The sequence below is a fragment of the Cygnus atratus genome, chromosome 1, assembly GCF_013377495.2.
Source record: "Cygnus atratus isolate AKBS03 ecotype Queensland, Australia chromosome 1, CAtr_DNAZoo_HiC_assembly, whole genome shotgun sequence".
Classification (NCBI taxonomy): Eukaryota; Metazoa; Chordata; class Aves; order Anseriformes; family Anatidae; genus Cygnus; species Cygnus atratus.
The window spans coordinates 108,585,715-108,602,200 of NC_066362.1; the positions used below are offsets into that span (position 1 = coordinate 108,585,715).

At 45.4% G+C, this 16,486-nt stretch overlaps 1 protein-coding gene across 1 annotated transcript in view; it reads right to left on the reverse strand.

Annotated features, from left to right (window-relative positions):
• The window catches only part of APP (amyloid beta precursor protein), a 210,383-nt gene extending 199,635 nt beyond the window's left edge, over nt 1-10,748 (reverse strand). Inside the window, exon 1 of the mRNA XM_035545590.2 lies at nt 10,468-10,748. Within this exon, the coding sequence (XP_035401483.1) occupies nt 10,468-10,527 (60 nt within the window). The 5' untranslated portion in view covers nt 10,528-10,748. The remainder of the gene's footprint in view (nt 1-10,467) is intronic.
• Nucleotides 10,749-16,486: the final 5,738 nt, after the last annotated feature.

A 16,486-nucleotide genomic window follows, 5' to 3' on the forward strand; every position in this document is an offset into this window, starting at 1 on the left:
AACATTTTTAAAATTATTTCAGACAGGGAGCCACTGAGGGTTATATGAAAAAAAAAAGCTTTTTATAAATTAAAAAAGAGAAGGTTTTTTGCTTGTTTTTTTTTTTTTTTTTTAAAGAAACTAAATTAAAGTATCTTTTCAGGTCTGAGAGGAAAGACAGAGGGAGGAAAGTTTTTAAGCAGATAAAACAAACCGCTAGCACAGTACATAAAATATGCTGATATTCGAGTTAACCCTGTAGGTACTCACCTACTTCACTTCTGTGTTTTTTTTTATTATTCTTGATACTTCAGATGCTCTTGCTGTTATACCAATTTAGGTGCCACAAGCGATCCGACTATTCAGGACTGAAAATGCAAAGACACTTCCCCAAGGAATTTTTGTGGGCTTTTTTTTAATGACATGTGACTGAAGTCATGGGAACAGGTGGCTAAAAATATCGCCCCTTTCTTTTCTACTCATTTTGACTCCAAAAAAAAAAAAAAAAACAACACAACTTCTGGATTTCTGTACCATCTGGTTTAGCAAGAAGACTTGGTATCCTACCACGTATACTCCAAATTCAAGCAAAGTGCTCGAAGACTGAGAATCTTCAAGGTACGCGTCAACCAGAAATCTACAGGCATTTTCATTAGGAAGTGCTAATGCCCCCAAGATTAAATTTCTCCCTACTCGTTCTCTTGATTCTTGCTAAAGATTCACCAGTTTACCAGTACTTCCTCCCATCAGCTCAGGGAAACGGCTCGGTCTGGTCTTCCCAACGTGCAGCACAGAACAGCAAGCAGCTCTGCCCATTTGTCTTCCCTTGCAGATCCCCTTCAGACAGAGCAGCTTTTTGGCTGCTAGCTCGATTAAAAACAGTCTTTCCATTAGGACGCCAGTGACACAAAGTAAGATAGCTGGAGCAAGAACAGAGCAGGGATTTTTTTGTTTTGTTTTGTTTGAGGTGAACCTTATACTGTGCTGTTTCTACTGAAACAAGAATCCTAACTGTTGGAGCAAGACAAAAGCAGCTGAACACCAAAAGGACCTGACAGAGGGGACATCTCGGCGAGAATTAGAAGAGCTTACTGCCTGCGCAGTGAGTAAGAGCAGGGATTTCCAGGTGTCTGGAAGACACCCCAAGCCTCTCAGAGCCCTGAGGGGTGGCTCCAGAGGCCAACACCAGCCCACAGAGCTCTGCCCGGGGAGGGAAACCAGGCAGGTCTCCTCACCTACCCTTTTGTACAGGGCAAGAATTCAAAGCAAATCTTAGACTTTGGGCAAGGGTACAATACTCGAATTTAATTTGGAGATTTCCCATGTGCCACATTCCATAAATTTTAAGTATTTTTCTTTGCCAAATTATTCTGTATTATTAAAAATCAGTATTTGACGGACATACACAAAGCACGCACCCCAGCTTAAACACAGCATTCCCTAAAAGCTCATGCGGCCTTTTAGACCAGCCTCAGCTTTCACTGAAACACTCAGGACGCATTGCTCAGAAGATACATTATTTGGTGATCATCCTCCCAAGGTTTTTTCTTTTGCAGGCTCAGACATTTAACAGACAAGAACCCTGTACAAGTACTCCTTAAGCCATTCAGGCCATTCACAATGGCAAATAACCTACAAATTGTTTCCTTCCTTCTTTAAAACTTGTGTTCAGGGGAGCCATGGAGCTGTCCTGAATGCACTGGGCAAAGACAACTGCAAGCAGATCTAATTCCAAACTTGTTCTGCACTATCAACAAGCGTGGCAAACGTGCCAAAGCAACCCAGCTTCCCGGTGTCTGGCCCCACCTCCAGCATCTCTTGTTTCAGCAGAACCGATAACAGGAAGAAAAGACACAAACCAGAAACCAAGCTGGTCAAAGAAGTATGAAAGCTTAACATATCACTCTTTTTTTTAATCATAATTTAACACTAAGAGCAGACACTTCTGACTCTTTTTTCAAGTAGATCTGTAAATATTAGCACAAATGTCTCTGAAATCCAAACCCAGTTACTCTCAGAAAACGCCGCCTCAACAGGCTTAAAAAAATAAATCAATCAAGTTTAAGGCTTACTTACACTTACATGTACCTCGATAACACCAAAACTCATATCCGAAAATCAACAAGCGAATAACTTACGCTGTGTTTGCAGTCAACGCTGGTGTCCACAAGCCAAAAAACCTTCTACAACAAGACACCACCACAGTCCCTTGGGGCGCGTTTCAAGCCGGGGGGATCTGCAGGAAGGTACGCGATTTAAACCCCACCACGCAAAGAGCATCTCCTCTCATCTCCTGCACACTACCAGCTATCGTGCTTCTCCTGCTCGCCACCGTGCAGCCCAAAACCCTGAATTTACCCCCTTGGAAAACCAGTCATGCAGTCTTCGTGTCTGGAGGCAAAAAAAACGCGCTTCCCTTCTCAGTTTGCCACAAGCCTGCACTGTTAAAAACATGTCCGTGGTTTCCTATTTGAATGCCTTCCAGACGGTACGAGCCGCTACGCCTTTCCTTGCCTGGTATTTCCTCTTTGCGGAGGCAATTAAGGCCCTGTTCAATCTTCCTCCTGATAAATTACAGATCGTCTTTCTCATTGGGTTTTACCTCCAGCGCGGGGCTTTAACGAAGTAAGTAAACGAGGTTGCCTCCATCCCTTGGAGCTGCCAGCTCCTGCCCCAGCCCTCTCCTCGCTGATGCTCCCCCTTGGAGAAGACAGGATCTCTTCTGGGATGGGCTCAGCGGCCCCAAAAACCACACTGATGCTCCCATAAGGCCACTTCAAATCCATGCTAAACCCAGACAAATTCACCGCGCAGCCGAGCCCCCACGGTGTTAAATCCAAACCTTTGCATTTCCCCACAGAAGCGGCGTTAAACTCCAACAGGAGCTTGGTAGTCTCATGAATAACCACAACTCAAACTCTGATCTAGGGCTGTCTGACAAACCCGAAGTCAAATTAAAAACATTTCTAGAAAGAGTTTTGACTGATTTCCAAGTAAAATGCCTTAACTTCACCCTGCTGTTTGCTGGAGATGACGTTTTCTCTTCAAAGCTCAGCCATTCCCAGGTTTTTCTTCCAAAAAACCTTCAGAAAGACATTAGATCCCCTGCCCAAAAGGAACCCCCTGAAATTAGCGCAGGGGCTTAACACAGCCCTTCAGCTCCGGTTGCTGCCTCCAAACCATCTCAAACTCACATGCATATTTATTCTGGATCCATTATTTGCTCTTTGACATTTCAGTTTTTCCAAGTTTCGTTCTTAAGCTCTTGCATAAAATTCAAACAGTGAATTTTGAGTGTTTTTTTTTCCTTTTTTATAATGTAAAGCTGACATACTCGTGATCTTTCTTCTAGACATGTAGATTAGCGAAGTCCTCATCTGCAAATTGCTCACAGTTAAATTCAAGGAGCTAAAAACATTGAAAGAACAACTGGGAGTTCCAACATCCTCAGTCTTATAATTTTGTTAAGCAACTTCAGGTCAGTATTATTCTTCCAAAACTTAATGGAACCGAAGACAGAACCAGTGAAAGGAAACAGCGACAGAATTACAATGCTGAAAGACATCTCATTAGAAGCAATTTTATTCCATTTCATAGTTAAGATAACCAGGATGAGGACAGACAAAGCATACCAAAGAATATCAAATAGGCTTCAAAACAACCCCACAGCTTACCACATTTGGAAGTCTAGATGCTTACTAATGCTACGCATGTGCGCAAAGGAAAAAAAAAAAAAGAATCATTAACTCCCATACCATAACTACTCACCATCCAAACTATAATCTATCAACAATTAGTACAATTAAATTCACAAAGCTTATAGGAAAATAAAGGAAAATAACTAAAATACTGAATGTCATTTAAAAGCCACTACCTTTTTTTTTTTTTTTTAGCATTTTTCTTCTCTTATTCAGTTTATGTTCCCCTAAGTAATACTGTATTTTCCTTCACAGTTTAAATAAAAACGAGCCTTTTTCATGTAGAAAAAGAAAAAACTAGAAGCCATGACTCAAGTTTATGGGGATCTCAAAACATAAACAAAATCAAAGCTTTATCAAAAAGCACATCAAAAAGCCTTCTCCCCATATTTTAAGACATGACATAGGAAGAAAAGTTTTTCAAGCTACCTTGCAGATGATGACAAAGCAGAGTGCAACAGGCCTGTTGTATTAGCTCAGTATTCCGTATTCCAGATCCAGTGCCAAGCTCCAGTAACAAATAAATTTACATAACTAATCATAAGAAAAGGAACTCAAGTTAGCTGTTTGTCTCAAAATTATATTACAGTGTCTGAGAAAATGGGTGGTGGAAAAAAAAAGTCCTTTGCAGGGCCCAAAATTCGGAAAAAAAAATGATTTTACACAGTCAAAGCTTCAGAATGTGCCATCTCTACTCCAAGATGTGCTGACGAGGTAAGAGAACGTTTGCTGCAGGCACAAAGATGATGCGATAGCATGACAAGGAGATTGGAAATAACTCCAAAATCCTGCCCTTCCATATCCATTTTTTCATCTGCGTCAAAAGGATGCTATTTCTAAATTTTGGGGATGGACGAGGAGACAGTTCTCATCTTCACTGTAAGAAAAAAAATATTAATGGTGCATTTCAAATCTGTTAGCACCAAATAACTGTATTACCTTAATTTGAGTCATGTATGTGTAAACTCTTGTTTTATAATTTAAAAATTGAATCAAAATACGAAGTTAATAGAGTTTCCAATATACAATATAGGGTTTTGCTCACTCATCTTAAACTCCTAGTAGACGTGCCCTGTGTTTTACAAATTACAATTCCTAACAGAAATTACATAAAAAATAGACACTGCCAAACTGGATCAAACTGATAGCCTGCTCTGAAAGGCAGCAATTTTAAAATGCTTTCAGTAACAGGTACAACCAGTTTTGCCCCATTCCTGTCACATGCTATCTGCCGTGGTTGAATAAATAAGCTCTACTCTAGGGAAGGACAAACCAGAGCAGGGCAAACAGGGAATTCCTATCTAGATTAGTGTAAAATGGGTCAGTAGGAGCTGAATGGAGTCACCCATCCCTGAACGCAGCTCCTTGGAGTGTTTTGTCTTTCACTACAACCAGGAACCAAAGAGGGGTCAGGTGTGAAAAGACTGCTCATGTCCTGCCACAGGTCACAGGAGGGAGGCAAAGGGACCAACACCTTAATTAAAAGTTTTTCCCCCAACTTCAGCAAGTGTGGTTTCAGAGGTTGGCACTCCTTCCACAGAGAAGCTGCCTGCTCTTTGAGCTGGGCCAGTTTGACTGCTTGAGACCATTTCCTGACACAGGTGTCTGAAGCATCTGCCAGAAGAGACCTACCAAAAACCAAAAAAAAACGCACTGCTTGTTTGCTGCAGCGCAGCACCGTAAAACCATCGGAGAGAGCAGTCAGCGACCGCTGAGTTCAGCGAGCAGAAACCACTGGTGGGAGCATAAAGAGTGGCTTTAAGCAGCTGGCTCCTGAACAAGGTCTGCTGCCAGCCGGACGGCGGTGTTGGGCTACAGCCTGAAAAGATTACAAAACCACGGAGCACGCCAGCTCACGCACCCCTCTGTTCACTGCTTGGCTGTCCCACATGCGATGAAAAGACCAGCAGTTGACCAGAATGTTGGCTTCACTTGGAAAGCCTCTTAAATCAGCACAACCCATACTTACCTGTTAATAGGAAGTCCTCAAGATCAGACCAAGTTCTCCTGAACTTGCTGGAAGAACCAGCACAAAAACACAGGAGCCAGAAGCCCTGCTTCTCAGCTGAAGAAGCCACAGCGCTCACAGGGCTGTTACAGCGGGAGCTAAACACTGATTTATGTGCACACATACTGACTGGCTGCTGTCTGATTTTATCACCTTGAACACTATTCCCACTTAGCTTGTTTCTCTTTTTTATACGCCTAAATTCTCAGAAGGGAAAATAGGTACTTTTGGAAACTGGATGCATCTTCAGATCACAACGTTTAAGAATCAGTTTTCTAAAGGTTTTCTTTTTTACTCAAAACGAATAAAAACAAAAACGTACTTAAATTCCAGAACCAGTATCACACGACAGCTGAGGGCAGACAACTGACTTACTCAGACCTGAAAACCCAAAACTACGCACCAGGCGTTACTGGTTCATACTCTCCTGTGGTCCAGTACCACCAAAATGATTAGAAAATGTCTTTTCAAAACCTCAGCTGCAGGTATTTCTGAGAGAAAGTCAGAGAAGAAGGGCAGGTTCCAGACCAAGTTTTGAGAACAAGGGCTCCTCAGACAGACACCACGTTCTGTTTAAATAAAAAATAACAGTAATAAAAAAAAATCTGAACAAAACTTTGACTTCTCTTGAGGGCCCTGTGTCTCAGAACTATTCCAGGCTCACGCCTGTTACCAACATTCCTCTTGGCAATGCTCAGCCTGGCAGCGATTTTTGTAAACTCTCAACGCAGGAGCATGTTCTAACAGTGAACCAAGCCTACAGAAAGTCGTTCGTTATTTTTTTCAATTTGCTTTACTTTTAATCTTCTTACACCACAGGATTTTTTCAAAATCCCCTGAATTTAAATCCAATAACACCCAGCTCTAGACTTAAGTATTAAAACCACACTAGATAGATCACCTAACAGCTTCAGCGAACACATTACCATACATAAACCCTATTATATTCTTTTATCAGTAGCAGCCTAGAACTCAGTCTCTTCATTGTCTGGATATACAATATCTGTAAGCGACCACTGGTTCAATACAGCCAATACATGTGACGTGTGCACACATACCTGTGCACACAATGATTTTAATGTCCTACACAAGATACGCAAATACATGGAGGAACGTGGAAGGTGTGACAGATGTCAAAATTACACCCATTCAAGGATCAAGTCCATACGCTAAGCCTAGTGATACCGCCTTCAAAATAAACAACAGCTTGGAGACGCGTCTCCACCCAGAATTGGTGAGCCAACCAAACCGTGGACCAGGCTCTGTCCTTGGAGCTCCATCTCCAAGAGCAGCCTGGAGAAAGCCCTGGGAAGCCTCGGCTGAACCTCCATAGCAGGCCCTGCTTTGACCTGAGGGTCTCTGTGACTCTAATTTCTTGTTCCTTTCTCCTTACACAACAAGCTTGTGTTAATTATTTTACAGAGCCACCAAAAAATGACAGTGTCCCAACAAACAGCTGCTATTTCACCAAGCAGTTAGGTGAAATAACTGTGCTTTGAAGCTACTGTGCCAAGCTTCGTGCATTAAAAAGACTGCCAATTAAAAAAATCATCATACCTTTTCTTCACACAACTTACAAGCTGTTTATCCTTTACCATTTTAAACACATACCAAGAGAAAGTCATGAAAAGCCACTGTGAAGTTGACCTCTACTTCTCATAAATTTGTCATATAACTGAGAATACCTCTTAATTAAAACAGATTAAGAAAGATAACTTGCATCTGTCATGCAAACAGCTTGTTTGGAAGGCGTCTGGATAAAAAAAAAATATCAAGATCTTGTCACCTCCCTCATATTTTTCATACGTGCTCTATGAAAAGTACCATAGCTATCACTTCCTTCCCCAGAAAACACATCTGAAGAGAACGCAAGCCTTGCAATTGTCTGTTGCTCATTAATCATAAACAAAAGACAAATGGGGGAGTGAGGGAGAATCTCCTTTTTTCCTCCTCTAATTTGTCCATTTGACTGCCAATGCACCAGAATCCGTAATGCTCACCCTGCCTCTCTCATTCATGCAGTCTCCTATTGCAACATAGCAGAATTTTAAATAGGAAGTTCAAAAGGGATCCTTCAACAAACAAAAAATCTTTGCCAGAGGAATTCAGGAATAGAAGCAAAAAGAAGAAGAACTGAAATTCCGTCATAGAGGCGAAAGAAAAGCTTCCTGTAATTTCCCATGTCGCAAAAGTAATTTCTGAAGCTCCGCTTAAAAACAAAATAATGAAGAAACAAATATTTTGGGTCTTCATTTGAAAAGAGAGGAGAAATAAGAGCCTGCAAACCACTACATCAGTCTTAAAAACCAACTACTCAGTCTTAAAAAAAGCTGCCAGGCACCATACTTCTTGTCAACTGACTTTCTGAGGACCTCCTTGTATGATATCGATGTCTTAATAACTTGATTTCAGTCTGCTGGTATAAGAGTCTTGCTCATGAACATGGACCTACAGCTGCAAGTAGAACAGGCATGACAAATCTGGGCAGCCTCAGTGTGCTAACTAAAAGAAACGTTGATTTATAAACCACAGTCGTTCACTTAAATTCATAAAGACAGTCGCTGTCTGTTATGTTTCCAGGGGAAGAGATTAAATGGAAAAATAACTATTCAAGAAAATGACAATATCACAAATTCTTGGCCAATGGATCTCCTAACCCCCGTAAGTATGATTCACTTGAGTGGAAGAAGCAACATACTAAGCAACTATGACACTGCTGTGGCGTCACTGAGGAATATTTCCTTTATAGATGCATAAATATAAGTCTACCCATAATTTTAGAAAGGAATTCTTCATGTGTAATACAGCAAAGTTTTTGATTTTGTTCCTGCCTTCCCTCCTCCTTATACCACTCTGTCTGAAAACACATATATATCTTTTGCTGCTTTCTAAAAAGCTTCTGTTAAAATGGCAGGGAAAATGTTTCATTTCAGAGATGAGATCTCAAGGGAATCTAATCCAAACATCAAAATTTCACACTTTAGTGCACAAAGACAATTCAAGTGCAGTAAATGCATGCATGCAATTCCTATTACGACATATTTCAGTGTTATAAAAGCAGTCACTCGTTCAAATTGTCGGTCTTCAGAGTATCAAGACTAACGAATGCCCAATCACAAGAAGACCAGATGTTAAAACCTACCCCACTACCACATGTAAAAAAAAGGGAAAGACGCAAAGCCTCAAACGTTCATATGAAATGCCAGAACAAGATCGAAAGCTCCTGCACAAACATCAGGGCTCATTTAAACAACTGTTTCAAGGCAAAGGACGCCTCTGAAAACTCTGGATGCCACTCAAGCAAGCACCACCACAGGAATGGGGTTGTACATGTCTCTGAACACAGGCTCTCCGTGGAATGGTTTTGATGCAACATCCATGCCCATTTTCTTGCAAGCACTTTTACAGTACGTGCACTTTCATCCACCTACGTATGTGTAAGGCCAGGGCTAGAGAGACCCGACTGACCATGGAGGGATAGGCATTTCTATCTGAAGCGCTGTTCCAAACGTAAAGCCTTTTTTTTTTTTTCTCTTCAGCTAAGCACCCAAGCCAGAAATTTCCTTCTACTACATGTAGGCAACGCACAGTCACATCAAGCCGATAAACCCCAGGTGAGTTTGATAACTGGAAGCTGTGAAGCCCCAAGCCTCTTCACACCCGCTCACTTCCAGCACCGGCAGGGTGACACCTCGAGGCAGCAGAGGTGCTTTTTGGGGTACAGAGCCGTGTCCCCCCGGGGTCCCCCCCGGGGACCAGCCCCGGGCAAGGCCAGTGGCTCCCTGTCCGGGGGCGAGCGCCCAGCTTCAGACTCCGGTTTTCGGATAAAATGACCTCTTTTTGCACCCTCCTCTCAAGCTGGGACCCCAACACCCCCACCTCAGGAGGTCCCTCAGGGCTCCCCTCGCCTCAGGGGGGTGAAGGGTGGCGGGGGGAGCCCTCCCCGCCGCACCGGGGGGCTGAGCGGAGACACCGGGAGAGGGGGGCGGAGGGGAAGGGAAGGCAGCGAAGCCACCCTCGGGGAGCCGAGGGGGCGTCGGGCAGGGCAGAGCAGGGCAGGGCCGGGGGCCGGCCGCGCACCCCGGCCGCCGCTCGCATGACGGCGCCTCTGTGCTGCACTGCAGCGGCGCCATCTTCTCGCCGCCGCGCAGCCCCAGCCCGCCCCGCCGCAGGGAAACCCGCCCCGCGGGGGTCGGAGGGAGAAGATGGGGGGCGCGGCGACCCCTCCCCACACCTCCCCACCCCCGGCCAGCCCGCCGGGCAGCTCCCCACCGCCGCCCCACACACCTGCAGGGGTGTGCGCCGTGGGGCGGGCGCTGCCCTGCCCTCCCCCGCTCCTCCCCGTCCCCACACCCCCAGCCGTCGCCCACCGCCCGCAGCCGAGCCCCCAGCCCCTGCCCGGCCAGGGGTGGGGGAGAGGCACCGCCCGCAGCGCGACCCCGCAAAGTTTTCCTAGGAAGCCCCCGGGGGGGCGCGTCCGGCCCTCCCCCGCCCGCCGGGGGCGGCACCGCCGCCGTCTCCGCCGCCCGTCCCCGCGGACCCCGGCGGACGGCCGAAGTTAGCGGCGGCGGCCCCATTGTTCGGCGGCGGAAGGGCGACGGCGGCCGGGGATGGAGCCCCCAGCGCCGCGCCCCCCGCCCCGCCGCCCTGCAAGCGCCGGCGACCCCCGCCCGCCCTCCCGCTCCGCCGCAGGGGCGGCTCCGGGCAGACAAAGCCTCGGGGAAGCGCAGGAGGGCGGCGGGGAGGGCAGCCCCCTGCTCGGCCGCCCCCCGCCCCGCTTACCTCTACGGCCCGAGCGGCGGCGGCGGAGGCCAGCAGCAGGAGGGCGACGTGGGGCAGCATCGCGGCGGCCGGGAGGGGGGGAAGGAAGGGAAGGAGGAAGGGAAGGAAGGAGGAAGGGCGGCCGGCCGGCGAGGCGCGCTGGACTCCGGCTGTAAATCCGCGGCGCCGCTGCCGGGGAGAGCGACTGAGCTGCGGCGGCACCAGCCGAGCGCCGCGGCGGGGCCGGTCAGCTGATGGCCCGGACCGCCCCCGAGCGGGCGGCACGGCTCGGCTCGGCACGGCTCGGCCCTCCCCGCACCGCGGAGACCCCTAGCGGCAGCACCCGGGCGGCGCAGGGCCGGCCCCGCGGCCCCCAGAGCTCGGGGACCGGGCGTGGGCGTTGGTCCGTGGCTCGGGGGTGATCCCGCGGCCCCCGCGGTGTCGCCACGGAGGGTGGCCTCAGGCCTCAGGGCGCCGTCACCCACCTAAAGACGTGTGTAGAGAAAAGCCAAAATCACAGAATCATTTCGGTTGGAACAGACCTCCAAGATCATCTGGTCCAACCATCCCCCTACCACCAATGTCACCCACTAAACCATGTCCCTAAGCACCACGTCCAACCTTTCCTTGAACGTCCACCGTCCAGGGACGGTGACTCCACCACCTCCCTGGGCAACCCGTTCCAATGCCTGACTGCTCTTTCTGAGAAGAAATGTCTCCTCATTTCCAACCTTAACCTCCCATGGTGCAACTTGAGGCCATTCCCTCTTGTACTATCACTAGTTACCTGTGAGAAGAGGCCGACCCCCAGCTCCCCACAACTTTAAAGGGTATATAACAGCTGGTGAATTCTGCCTTTTCTGGCAAGATTGTCTACCAGCTGGGCTCTTCAGTCTTTACCCACACAGAGGTGGTGAATAAAAAACAACCAGAGCCCATACCCAAAACACCAGAGCACATGCTTGAGGCCTAAATCTCCTGCTGATCCACCTGGGGAGACAGTGGTGACCCCCACAGCATTGTTTTGCTCGCTTCTATTTGCAAGATCAAAATTTGTGGAAGTGCCAGTGAGAAAGAATGCATGCAGGAGCACAGACAGAACTGAGGCCTAAGACAGCTGAACGAGGAAGAAACAAAATTTAGGGCTTTTTCAGATGGCTTGCGATCAAGAGGCCAAAGAGAACTTACTGTCTTTTCTCAATACTGTTGTAATAATTGGTACAGTAAACCCATAAGGAGAGCTAAAAATGGGCGTTAGTAGAGTTTCATGTTGAAACATGAAACAGCTGCTATCATAATCAAAATTCAGTTTGATACAACCCGACACGTCCCATCTGAACTGCTGACTCCATGGCAGCCTCTCTGCTCTCAACAAGGCCCCCACGACCACAACTAACAGACCCACCGCATCTCCACAGCATATGGTTTGGTGGCAGAAGTCAGAGTTGCGTTGTCCTCAGCACTGTTCTCATGCCCATGTTCCTTTCAAGTCAAAACTTAAATTCACCGAGACTCAGTCCAGGCTTCATCCAGATGCTGAGGAATGTTTATGGGGTGAGATAAAACTGGACAGCAGGATCAGGCAGGCTGCAATGTACAGGAAGATACCTTGGCACCACAGCCTTTCATCCCCATAGTCAGGCTCTTGATTTAGAAGACCATTCTCATGCAAATATGAATCTTCTCATGCAAATGAATGAACTGACAGTGTACTAAGGCTTTGGGGAATTGCTTGAGTCACACTTGGTGAATTTGAGAGATCTCTGACAGGCAGATAACAGATAAGGCCCCTCCCTTCCCCCAACATAGAGATGAGAAGTATATCCAAAAAGTGTAATTAGTAGGTGCTTTTAGGAAATACACCCATGACACAACGCAACTTGTAAATTAAAATTTGTCAAACAACAACAATGGCTGGCTTAGCTGTAATAATTTAATACTGTTATCTGCTTGTTAGGATAACGATCACATGGCTTTGAGGGGTTATGGAAGGATTTGCTATGCAAATGTTGCAAACCAGTTGGCTTCTAAACTCAGCCATTGGAAAGGCAGTGCAATGGCAGCAAATAAGCAACATCCTCCTAAAGCAGATGGAGGTCGTTCAAAAACAATTCTTCCCAGAAACAATGGAGGCAATCAGAAGGAAGCTCTTTGCAAGTTCTGAAAAAAAAAATTAAGCTTCCAGATGGATAGAAGACCAAAATAGATTCATGTAACCCTTTTATTATAAGTTGGCTTGGTAGTTCTTTGCAAACACTTCTTCCCAGTGCTAAAATTGAACAGTATTTCAACTGCTGCTTCTCTGGATCAGCCAAGCCCTCTTCCTTCCTCATGGTGGGCAGGCAGGCAGGCATGAGGGCCCTTTTGCCCTTCACTGGGGGTGGAGCAGACCCATGGGGTTGCACACCTTAGGGGAGCGGAGGAAAGGCTCCAGTGAAAAGGTGGGGAGAAGTCAAAGGTACAGGAAGACCAATGGGGTATGTGTTTCCATTTACAGCCAGCCCACTAATCCAAACCAAAGACAAGATTTCCTAAGGTCATAACTAAAGACTGTTTTGAAAATTGTTTGTAAGGTCTACAAAATCTGGAGATGACCTGCTGAGAGAAAAGAAAAGAAAAGAAAAGAAAAGAAAAGAAAAGAAAAGAAAAGAAAAGAAAAGAAAAGAAAAGAAAAGAAAAGAAAAGAAAAGAAAAGAAAAGAAAAGAAAAGAAAAGAAAAGAGAGAGATTGTGTCCTATTTTCTGCTCTCTGTCCTCTGTCAGGATCTGTATAGAAGGTCCAGTTGTGGTGGTTTTACCTTGCTAGGCAGCTAAGCTCCACCACAACCGCTTTCTCACTCCCCCTACACAGAAGAAGAGGGGGAGAAGAAAGTATGCTAGAAAGAAAAAAAAAAAGGCTCACTGGTTGAGATAAGGATAATTTAATTAAAATGAATATGAAGAAGGAAAAAACAAGCAAAGGCTGCATGGAAGAACAGGGAGAAAAAAATACTCTTTACTTCCCATCAACAAGTGATGTTCGACCACGTCCTGGGAAGCAGGGCCTGAATACACATAGCGGTTGTTTGGGAGGACAGGAGTCTTCATAATGGGAGTCCCCCTCTCGTTCCCCTTCCCCACCTTTTATTGCAGTGTGACACCACATGCTGTGGAATATCCTTTTGGTCAGTTTAGATCAGCTGCCCTGGTGATGTCCCCTCCCCGCCTCTTGCCCACCCTCAGCCTACTGGGTTTGGGGCATTTGGAGAGAGTCTGGATGCTGTGCCAGCATTGCTCAGTGATAGACAAAACACTGGGGTGATACCAGGGCTGTTCTAGCTGCAAGGGCAGAGCACAGCACTACATGGGCTGCTGCAGGGAAAGTTAACTCCATCTCAGCCAGACCCAGTACATCAATACACTTTTTCTCTTGCTTTCTCTACTTGTCCTCTTTGTATTGAAATTTTGCCTTACCAGACCTCAGAAATCATCGTTAAGTGGAGTACTACAAAGACCACTACCGCCTCAGAACAGGACAAACAATGAACATCATTTCCCTAAAGAAGAAGAAAGCAGCACAGGCTGCATCACAGGGGTTACACTGGCATTTTATAAAAACTTTTGAGCAAATAATTGCAAACTACGTCCAGATGTGATTTCCCTTTAACTGCTGAGCATAGTTATTCACTCTTAGTGTGATAACTCTCAAAGCGATGACCAAGCATGCATGTCAAGTTTCATTTTTTGGCCACTTTCGTGCTCTGCCTCTGTATCTTTCTGTGCAAATGGTGTCTAATATTATTTTGCAGCCATTTATTTTTAATATATGATGTAAATGGAAACATTGTTCATCTCTACAATTCCTTATTGAACACCCATGGAGCAAGTGGATCTTATCCACAAATGCTGATATTGTTCCATGATAGACAATAAAACACCCCAGTCTGCTTCATAACTTAATGAATTACAATGGCAAATAAATAAATGGATATTTTGTTCCACCTTTGTTTTGGTACCACACTTACCAAAGCAGCACATTGTTGGGTCAGACACACACTTCGTTACCAAAACCAGGCCATTCTTTTGGGATGGGGGAAAGAGGGAAATTTCAAAGCCCTCCTGCTCCCCTCCCAAAATAATAGATAAGTGAACACGTTTGCTGGGGGAAGCAAAAATTGTACTGCAAGACTCAGAACATTCTTTGCTTAATTTTAAGCAATAAACTTCCCCTTGATGCTCCCATGGATCTTGTAGCAGAGAGTTTTGACGGGAGGACTCATGCATAAATCCTGAGGAGAGAGCAGCCAGTCTGTGGCATGGACACACTGCCAGACGTCTCCTAATATGTGCAAGTGGTTTATAGAATACATGCAATTTGCCAATGTTCACTGAATTTCTCATCATGGAGACTTACTTCATGCACACGGACAAAATTATTGTCGTTAGTCTCAGCTGTATTTTATTCATATTAGGGATGATTCCTCAGTCAGATTCCTTCAGGATAACACTGCAGCCAGTGCTTTCACTGAGATGATTTCTTCATTTGTTCTCAGCTCTGAGGAGAGGGCTCCAAGTTGGCAGACTTGAGTTTTGGTCCAGACTTTGATGCTGACTCACTGTCTCATTCTGGAGTCGCTTCATTTCAGTCTCCACATTTTCTTTACTGTGGATAACACTGTTTCCCTGCCTTTGTGATTCATCTAGGGAACTGAACAAAGCACGAAGGTTAGTATTTCTTGGCGAACCTTGGAAGTCAAGGAGTTGAATCCTACTGAACTGGCACCTCCTGTGCTGGTCCCAGTTAAGGAGCTCTTTTGCACTCTGGAAACTACTACAGCACAAATTACTAATTTATTTCAGACAACCCCAGCAGGAGTTTGTATTTTCTAACAGCATGGAATTAATTTTAATGGAAAACCTTTAGGTTTTGTGCTACACCTTGAACCACTGCAGGTATAATTAATCTGCTCACTGTCACACAAGTGTCCTCTAGAGACAATCTTCTCTTTGGAGTCAGGTGGCAGCCCTGAGAAAAAGAGATTCTAAATATTAATCCAAAATAGGAAGAGAGAGATTGTACCTAATCAAGCCTACACAAATACGTGCTGTTAGCAGTAACAATAGGTGCGGATATGGTTTCAAAGCCTGAACAGTTGATCCTTGTCTGAATTCTGCAAAGCACCTTCAGTTTTTGGCTTGTACAGATGCAGTACACAGTTAGGTAGCCAGTAGCCATAGCGACCTACTCAAATGCAAATGATTGTTCTGCATAGCACAGAAGTATTAGGAGTTGATGATATCTGCTGGAGCAGGTACACAATACAAATGGCAGAGCCAAGCCAATAATGAGATCACAGTCCAAAATCCCAGGAGTGCTCAGCCAAGGAAATGAAATGGAGACGTGAACAACAGTAATTGCTCCAGTGGTTAGGATGCTAACATATATGGACATCACTCTGTACCAAACAAATACGGTGTTGTTTTGGCTTCTCCCTTTGTTGACAGGAGCTGTTGTTGCTTGCTTATGGTGTCAGTAGAGAAGCGATGTTTGGAGTGGCTGCTTCTTCATTTGATTCTGTTTCCCTGATTTTGTTTACCCAACTATTGCATAATGCAAATATTTCTAGCAGAATCTGGATTTAACTTTTTTTTCCTTTTTTTTTTTTCTTTTTTTTTTTCCTACTGTATACACTGAATCTTCCCAGATATTTTTGGCCTCATGCCTTGTGTGGTCAATTTACCAGTAAAATATTGCAGGTGCTGGCTCTCTTGTGTTGTTTTTCCACACCATCCTGTATGGAAACAACTCAATACCAACATGATTCTCACAATAAACAAAAAAGTCATCCTACAATACAACAGGCAAATTTATTTTCAGGCAAGTCATGTTTGGCATTGTTCATGAGAACAATAAGCATTTCTGAATGATTAAAGCAAGCCCTTGAGAGCATCTAACTCCACAGGAATTCCAGAGCAACTATGCAAATGACATTTGGCTATTCGCACCCCTACAATTGATTGTTATGATGTGCTTTTTGCGTGTTAGGAAGTCTGCTAGATGA